The following is an 8865-nucleotide window of genomic DNA, read 5'->3' as shown; positions in this document are numbered from 1 at the left end:
TATATATATATATATAAATTGCAATTCTTATATTATCAAATAAAAAAATCTAAATTGTGGAATGAGATATATTTAATCTTAAAAACTACTTAATGTTAAAAACGCAAGAATTACAAAAAAGAAAAGTTGTATATTCTCCTTGATATTTTGTTGAAGAAATATAATAAAATTGAAATATAAATACGCATATTTTGACTTACATATTTTGACTTCACAAAAAAATCTTAATTATTATACACATTTGAAACCGCAAATAGATATATGATTACAGAGAATATTGATATAAATTTTCTGTAAGTTGTGCAGCTGTATTGCTGTAGTGTGAAGTGAAAATTTTATGTACTACAACAAAAATGTGTACAAAAATAAAATATTCCAACAGCTCAAAATAATCATTAAAAATATAATGCAATTCGTTAATGCTAATTCGTTTCTATTCTGTTTAATGCAAGAAAATGTACTATTCATACATCGTTATAGCTTAAGAAAGTTTTATTTGGAATCACCATATTATTTGCTGTAATTTTCTATGTGCAAATCTTCCCTCCGTATTTACTTCCTGTAAAAATTTAATAATTAAACATATAACTATGTATTTAAAATCAAGTGAGTTATGAACACTTATCACCATTTATATTAAATATTACTTACTTAGATCTTTTAGACCCTTTGTCGCTTCTTTCTGAGCTCTTATCATGAGGACGTTTCCTACTGCTGGACGAAGAATGCGATGACTTACTTTTATCATGCTTATCGTGTTTATCACTCTTTTTGGGACTAAACAAACAAATTTCAATTATAACATCATCAAAAATATAAAACTTGTCGGTAATCACCTGTGTTTGGATGATTTGGAAGGAGACCCTTTCTTGTGTGAGCCCCCACTCCGTGATCGATCCGTTCTTTAATTATCAAGAAAAGGAATTTTCTTTACATAAGAATATCTACTATTTGTAAACTATAAAGGATCATATTTACCTATGTTTGTCCGATGATCGTTTATCCTTACTGGGTGAACTTTTACTCTTTGAATTCGTGGAACTCTTGTGCTTATGTCTAATATGAAACAAAGAATATCTAAAGTTAATATTTAACAAGAACATTGAAATATATCCAATATATCTATGTATACAATACCTATCTTTTGAAGGTGACGGGGATTGTCTTCGGTTTGCTTTCTTCTTTTTACTAGAACTATAATCATCACGATAACGATCTTCGCCTCTTTCTTTGTCCTCTTCGGCTGCTTCTCTTTCCAAATCTGACCAATCTTTTCCTGATTCTTCAGAGCTGCCTAATTCTTCTTCTGAAAAAGATAAAAAAACATTTTAATGGGAAAAATTAAATAAATTAGAGAGAGAAAGAGAGAGAGAGAGAGAGAGAGAGAGAGAGAGAGAGAGAGAGAGAGAATACAAAAAGCAAAGATTTAAAAATATAATACAATAATTTTGGATAAAGTACCTTCACTATCAGTATCTTCAGAAGCTTCAGAATATTCAGAATCATCATCAGATTCTTCCTCACTCTCCATATCGGATGGCTGTAAATAAATTAAATAAAATATATGTATCACTTTTACATACTTAGAAAAGTTTCTTGTTTGTCTAAATCTCGAATCTCGAACCTCATATGCATCATCTTCTTCTTCTTCTTCATCTTCGACTTCTTCATTTTCAACATCACTTTCTGGATCCAAGAATGTCCATCCTCCGCTATCAAAGAATCCTTCAGGATCATCTGTTATAGTTTTCATGATTTTCGTCCAATTCAAAGACTGGACACCCTCTGAATATCGAATATCGCACGAACTAAACAAGAAATTATAAAATTAATAATTATATAAATTTTATTGTACTATAAAAAACAATAAAGTTGATAAGACTGTCAATGTTACATTAAATAATAATGTCACTTACTTTAACCATTCCTTGACATGATCCAACATATTCATAGGAACAGCATTTACCATCGCTACCTTTCGATGATAATCTTTGAAAACAAAAATCATGTCGAAGTTCTTTAGATGAAATTGTACTCTTTCAAAGTGAACCAATTCAACATCTTCCAAGGTAATAACAAATGGAGGCTAAATCCAATATATTATTAATGTAATATTCTTTTTGCCTTAAAATATTAATTTTGTTTCATCGCAGTGTATTACCCATTCTGTGAAATTAACCAAACATCCACTAGTTGGTTGAAGTAAGACAGTACTCCTGTATGGTGCACCAGGAAATCCCAAGTCCCGAAATGGTGTATCAAATTCTATCTCTTGTTTTGTCATTCCTTCAACCTTTATATGACAGAGACACATATTATTACACAATAGAAATAAATGTAAAATCAATAAGCATAATTTAATAAAATCAAATTTATACACACTTTTTCGCAGAAGCTTTTAAAAGCAGTTTTTAATTTATGTCTAAGTTCTCGTTCCGATTGTTCAGCTGCAAGATCATCACGATCATGCATATGCTGATGTTTACCTAAATCTGTAGTAATTTCTCCAACTTCAGTATAAAACTGCACGTCTACATGTTTCTTTTTACCAAACATAATAGCATGCTAAAAAAAATACAAATATTTATAAATATATACATATTGATGTACATAAGTAACAACATTCATTCATTAAAAATTAATATTATTTTTACATATTAAAAAAATATTTGTTTAAAATAAAATATGATACATACTTTTAAATGGAAATGCAGCAGTATAATCATTTCACCATCGCACGGTTGGAAGAAAGCGTTTTTAATGTTATTATAAAGAATGTCTACTTTATCACCGCGTACGGAAGTATAGCGAAATCCATTTGTGTGCGCTTCTAAACCACCAGTCATTCTTTTTGTAACAATATTTGGTCGAATATATAAATCTTTCAATTTTGGATTGCCTTTATTTTGTGATAATATTAAAGTATCTTGTTTTACAAGATCTTCTTTTTCTCTCTCTTCTGCTTCTCTATTTTTGAACTTCTTTTGCACTTCTTTAATTAATCTAAAGGCTGTATTCAAATTTGACGATGGTGCAGAGATCTCACCGGGCTCTTTGGTATTTGTGCTTCGATATGTTACTTCCTTAACAAACGTTGCATCAGGCTGAGGGTAAGATCCACCTTCATTTCGTCCCATAGTTGCACCAGGGTGAAAGAAGTTTATTCTAAGATACGTATAATCTCCTTCTACTGACTGTGAAATGTTCTTAATTGTTGATATGTGGAAAGGTACTGGAATACCAGCAATAGGTAAAATCACAGTTTCATACTTCTTATCCACATATAACTTCAATTCTTTGACTTCCGGCTCGCGTGGCATATGACTCAAGCTTTTATAAGATACTGTTGATTTACGTATCTTTTCTTGTTCCTTACCACCAGACTGCTGGGCCAATCGAGCTTTAGCAATTTCATTCAACTGTTGAGCTAATTCTTTTTGATGTTGCTTTCTCTTCTCTTCTGAACTATGCTCCGTTCTCAATTTAGATTCTATTACAGCAGTTCTTTTTCCACGTCCTAGAATCTCTGGCTTTGGCTCATTTTCTTTTCCACTTCCCTCTTCTTCTTCATCTTCATCATCTTTCACATATATACCTATGTTTTTCACTTTCTTCTTCGATGGTGTTAAATTAGAAGCGGGTTGTCCTTCATTCACTATAACCGTATCGCCTATGAAAAGGGCGTACGTTTTACCTTCTTTGTCAGTTGCGTCTGGATTAGTAAGATTTGAGAGACCAACGTTAACATTAAATACCATGCCCTTCTTAGCTATTGCATGAATTTTCGGACCCAATAGCAAAGAACTTTCTTTGAATTCAATACCCATAGCAAATCCAAAATTCTTGGTTAAATGATTTAACATTTCTGGTTTCTCATCTTTTACAAATTTGATACCAGCCTCATATACTTCACTTATTTTTGTTCCTGCAACTAACTTTTTTAAGATCTCTTCTTCCAGTTGTAACAAAAAATTATAATTATCCTATAACAAAATGTATTATAAATTAAATTGAAATCTGATTTCAGTGATACGAATACGTATTATTTTTTTCTACATACCTCAATTGTATTTGTGGGATTGACTAACAGAGTTCTTACTATGTTTGAACAATAATTTTTGTAACGTGCCCCCAATGAGCAAACAATAACACCAAAATGGAGAGTAGTATTTTTATCGCTAACAGCGCTAAATTTAAGTGAATAATTTCCACCGCTTTGTATAATTGCAGGGTAACACATATCTACCTGAGTAATATCTACTCCAGTTACATACTTTTTATTTGTGATAGCTGTGTCTACACTTTCTGCTAGCTTTGAATGTTTAACTTTCTGAAAAAAAGATACAATCGTAATGTTTTTATATTTTATTTTTCTTTCCACACTTAGCTAAAATTTCATATAGAATTAAAAAAATATACCTTGTCAGAATCTATGATTTCCATTATCTGATCTTTAAGATACTTGGTGAAGACATCCACTGATATCAGACAGGCTTTCTTTATAGTAATTATCTCACTATCTTCTTTTGGACACATAACATAAGCAGCTGCAGCACTTATGTCAATCTATATGAATTATACAAATATTAAGAAATACTTTTTCAACTTGTACATGTACAAGTACATGTACTCGAGTAGACAAATCTTTTTGTGATTTGTGCTTACTTACAGTATCAAAAGATTCGTTCTTTAAAGTAGCTCTCCATGCATCCATAAAAGCACCTGGGTAATTTTCTTTAGAAAATACTCCCAAATTTTTACCATTTTTACTTTGCTTCATCACTTCAATGAGTTTTGCAAAATTTGCTTTATCTTCATCGCTCTATAAAAAGATATTCAAATATTGCTCAACAATTCTATACATATTTAATAATAAAATTATTCTTATACTAATTATGCAATATACATACTCTGTCTCTAACAAACAATTTCACAGGTGGTACTCCTGTATCTTCATTTTGATTTTCTACTTTTCTTAAAAATTCAATCTTCTTTTTACTGGCCAAGAAATTGATAGATTCTTCAGTCAATATCATTATAGTATCCGTGAGTTCGTAACTGAACAGCCATGTCTAAAACAAAGTATCTATACATAGAAACTTTCAATTTAGTTCTTAATAAAAAAAAATGTTATCTTATATTAAGCATTTACACAATAAATTAATTTTCATTGATATGTATCTTTAATAAACACAATATAATGAAACAAAATAAATGTAATACATAGAAAGTTAATTCTCAAAAATACAATATATTTTATATAATTTTTTAAAAATAAATAATCTAAGGTTATATCTAAGTTATATAATAAGAGTACAAAAGGTACTATAAAAATAAAATTTTTCAGCTTATCTAATATGTATTATTTTTTTAGCAAATCTTTTGTTCACTATGCTATCTCTTTGATAGCATAATGAAATTACTCCAATATCTCATTGGCCAAACTGTTCTAATGTCACTTGCTATTTCTTTCTTTCTTTATCGAAGAACTCAAAGCAATTTCTATTTCGTATATAGAACTGAAGAAAAATTGATACATATCCCATCTTTTGGTATGATACTTGTAACACAAGCGGAGTCCTCAAGAAAATTTTCTAATTCTAAAACATACCTGCAATGCTATGGATTTGCTGTAAACAATATCTTCATCAGTGCCAACGGCAGAAACAAGACAATCCATTTTACTAAAACTATCATCGGTGCCGACCTCTCCATCCTATAAAAAACAAAAGATTGTATAATAATACGCAACAGTTTTTGCTCACCGGCATCAAGAAGCATGTAATTTCCTTCACGCTTACCTTCCACGCGGCATACAGGCGCTTCATGCGCCGAAAAAACATATCTTTGTCGAGAGACACGTTTGCCATGATTTGGCGTTTGGATTTTTACTCACGTAGCTGGAATTCTTCTTTTAACACGAAATTATAATCAACGCTTGCGTCGTAAACGAGCGAGGGAACAAAACATTCAGAAAACGCGTAGATACTCTTGACGTTATCACATCTTCCGTTTCGGTTCCTTGTGATTTGCGCCAATTTACGCGCCGGTACGCAGACCGACTTTTATTTCGCGAATTCAACCGATGGAGTAACGAAGATCGACCGTAAGTTCATGCGACTATAAGCGCGGAGATGGCGGGATTTATAACCAAACATGCAACATGCGACGCTGTGATGCCGCGAATCATGACGCTTCGTTCATGGAACTCATCCCGCGCAGATCCATCGTGAAAGCGAAGCGTTGATTGGCTAGAGCAGAGAGAAATCCATAGTCTGTTCTACTTACTTACACTTTTTACACTTTTTATCCACCAACTTGCATAAAGAAAATTATCCAATCACATTATATGCAACTTTGTAAGAGAAATGCGATTGGAAATTTTCTTTATGCATATTTTCTATATGTTTATGCGACTATGCAAGTTTGTGTGGATATATCATTATGGATTATGGCCCGTTTATCAATAAAAGCGCGCTTTTATCTCCAAAATTTTATAGTATGCGTAATATAAATTATAGCATGTTAAGCCAATCGCAAATTTGTTGCGACAGCCAATCTAAAGCTTGCCTTTTAAAATCAACGCTTCATATTGGCAACAAACTTGCGATCGGTTTGCAACTAATATAGAATCGGCGTTATATTATACAAGAATCTATGTTCCCCGCTTTAAGGCCGCAGCACAGACTCATACATAATGCATAACACATAGGGCATAAGAGAATCAACCAATCAAAGCTCTTCTTTTCCATTAACTGGAAGGAAAGGAAGGATTCTGATTGGCCTTTAGGCCACTAGGTTTGTTCGCGTCGCATGCTCCAACATGCTCCTATTATAGCTCCTACTCACTCCAATACTCTCATTAGAGTGAGTAAGAACTAGAGTGGCAGAAACATGTTGGAGCATACGACGCGAAAAAAACTTCGGTGTCACCTGTGTTGGAAAACAATCGCTATCACTCATTCTACCTAAGGAACCGAGTGATTTTTCTATCCTCCCGGGAAGATAGAGTAGGAATCTAAACGCTCTACCTAAGCGCCCAATAAAGACACTTGAAAGGAATCTAAACGCTTTCTGAGTGCACTCAGATGGAGAATTTGAATGCAGTCCAGACTCTGTTTTTCTAGGGACTCTGAACTAGACAAAAGAATCAATAATCGTGAATGTCAAGGAAAAGTTGAAAATCTCGTGAGACCAATCTTGAGGGCTGTATTTGTGTCCCGTTTCGTCTCGTTTCGGGTATTGCATCACCTCAGTTATATTCTTGAAAAGCGTGATCGGCTTCGACTGTGCATTTACATTTCTCAATTCATACTTCATAGTTCCTTCGTTTGGATGTGTATCCATGCGACACAGAAGCGTCGTGGTCACACATTGCAGGCGTCCACCCGTATTCAGAACACGCTTACAATGATGTAGCGTGCTAACATGCTATAATTTACACTACACATACTTTAGAATTTAAAGATAAAATCGTTCTGAATACGGACTCCAGTATTTAAAGAGGCGATTTGCTATTTTGATTTTGATTGGATCTTTTTAGATTTGTCGCGTCGCAAGCTCAACATACTCCTACCACAGCTCCTACTCACTTTATTAAGTGCGTTGGAATGAGTAAGAGCTATGGTAGAAGCATATTACAACATATTAGAGCATGCGACACGAACAAACCTTTTGTCTACCCGGTTTGAGGCCGGTTGCATTTTTATTACATGAATTATTCAATTTCGAAGACCCATCAGTGATCCAGTAATCTATGAGGCTAATAAAACAAGAAATTGAAGGCGTACAAATCCTATCAGCTGAGAGTAATTCTTAAAGAAATATATGCGCTTGTAAGTAATTAATCAAAATAAGAGGAACAGTTTTTTTTAAGAATGAACTTTTCAAAAGGTGCAAAAGCTTAGTCAGCAAGAGGTTGTTCCCATGGAGCATTTGTTCAGAATGACGAGAACTATACATATATTAGGCACGAATTTGACCAGAAAGTTAATTTAAAATAATAAAGGTTAAATTATTAGGCTCAATTGAATAAAAACAATATAGTAAAAAGTAAAAAAAGCTAAGAGTCACCGCTATTTCTTAATTGCTAATATTTAATGTTTTAAATTATAACATTTAATAAACGTTTCATCCTTACATTAAGATCTTTTCAATGTTAATAATATACAAATAATTTCTACCTTATATACTAAATCTAAACATCTATCTTACATAATATATCAATTAAAATGCTTTAATTAAAAATTCACTTCTTCTGAGCGTATGATGACAATAATTTTCAAGTTTTGTTCTTGTATATTGATTGCTCAGTAATTTTTTACTCGCTATCCTTGTGATCTTATTCTCGCCTTAATGTTTAGTAAATCGACCTATTTATTTAAAAAATTCAGTGTAACTTATTAAAAGATAATATATATAAAAGATATTTAAATGCCTGATCTGCTTCTTGTTTGTGTTCGTATGTCCATTATAATTGATTCGCATATCGCAATGATAATGCAACGGTGTTACAAATTCGTCAATTGAAAGAATTGATTTTACATATTCAAATACTGGTGACATAGCAAGTGACAAAATATGAAATAAGAAGTGATGGAATAGTTAAACATTGTGACGTTTATTAAATATTTACGAGAGACATTAAACATTAGCAATTAAGAACTAGCGGTGGCTCTTAGCTCTTTTTATACCTCTTACTATTAATTTCTATAAAGTTTGTACGAGATCCTTTCTTCAAATTTAATAAAAAAAGTTTGTCTCACAGTTATGCTTTTTTTTATTGTATATATGTATTTAAATGAGTGAATAATTTTATAATTTAATATATTTAAATCAGAATAATAAAATAATATAAATTATGAT

General features: G+C 31.9%; 2 protein-coding genes and 1 long non-coding RNA gene across 4 annotated transcripts in view; 2 read left to right on the top strand and 1 right to left on the bottom strand.

Moving 5' to 3' along the window:
• Positions 1–514: 514 nt before the first annotated feature.
• On the bottom strand, positions 515–6077 carry LOC108686152 (FACT complex subunit spt16). Of its 2 annotated transcripts, none has more exons than XM_018191283.1 (17): positions 5802–6077; positions 5612–5716; positions 4911–5072; positions 4670–4822; positions 4420–4566; positions 4061–4330; positions 2697–3983; positions 2383–2565; positions 2162–2293; positions 1917–2086; positions 1625–1808; positions 1462–1540; positions 1138–1306; positions 979–1056; positions 837–902; positions 652–777; positions 515–559 (listed from the first exon to the last, which is right to left on the bottom strand). In XM_018191283.1, exons 1-17 carry the CDS (start codon positions 5868–5870, stop codon positions 553–555), a joined length of 3387 nt encoding a protein of 1128 aa, XP_018046772.1. In that variant the 5' UTR covers positions 5871–6077; the 3' UTR covers positions 515–552. The 2 variants fall into 2 exon arrangements, with proteins under 2 accessions (XP_018046772.1, XP_018046773.1); XM_018191284.1 differs by having other exon boundaries at positions 1138–1303.
• Positions 6078–6895: 818 nt separating this feature from the next.
• LOC108686134 lies at positions 6896–7835 on the top strand. The gene is made up of 2 exons (XR_001931687.1): positions 6896–7239; positions 7734–7835. It is a non-coding gene; the product is annotated as an uncharacterized LOC108686134 (long non-coding RNA).
• A 598-nt stretch (positions 7836–8433) lies between these two features.
• Positions 8434–8865, top strand: part of LOC108686079 (lanC-like protein 2) — a 9178-nt gene continuing 8746 nt past the window's right edge. The window contains exon 1 of the mRNA XM_018191159.1: positions 8434–8457. Within this exon, the coding sequence (XP_018046648.1) occupies positions 8434–8457 (24 nt within the window). The remainder of the gene's footprint in view (positions 8458–8865) is intronic.

The sequence above is a fragment of the Atta colombica genome, unplaced genomic scaffold, assembly GCF_001594045.1.
Source record: "Atta colombica isolate Treedump-2 unplaced genomic scaffold, Acol1.0 scaffold164, whole genome shotgun sequence".
Lineage (NCBI taxonomy): Eukaryota > Metazoa > Arthropoda > Insecta > Hymenoptera > Formicidae > Atta > Atta colombica.
Note: the sequence above shows the minus strand (reverse complement) of the source record. Positions and strands in the feature narration are given on the sequence as shown.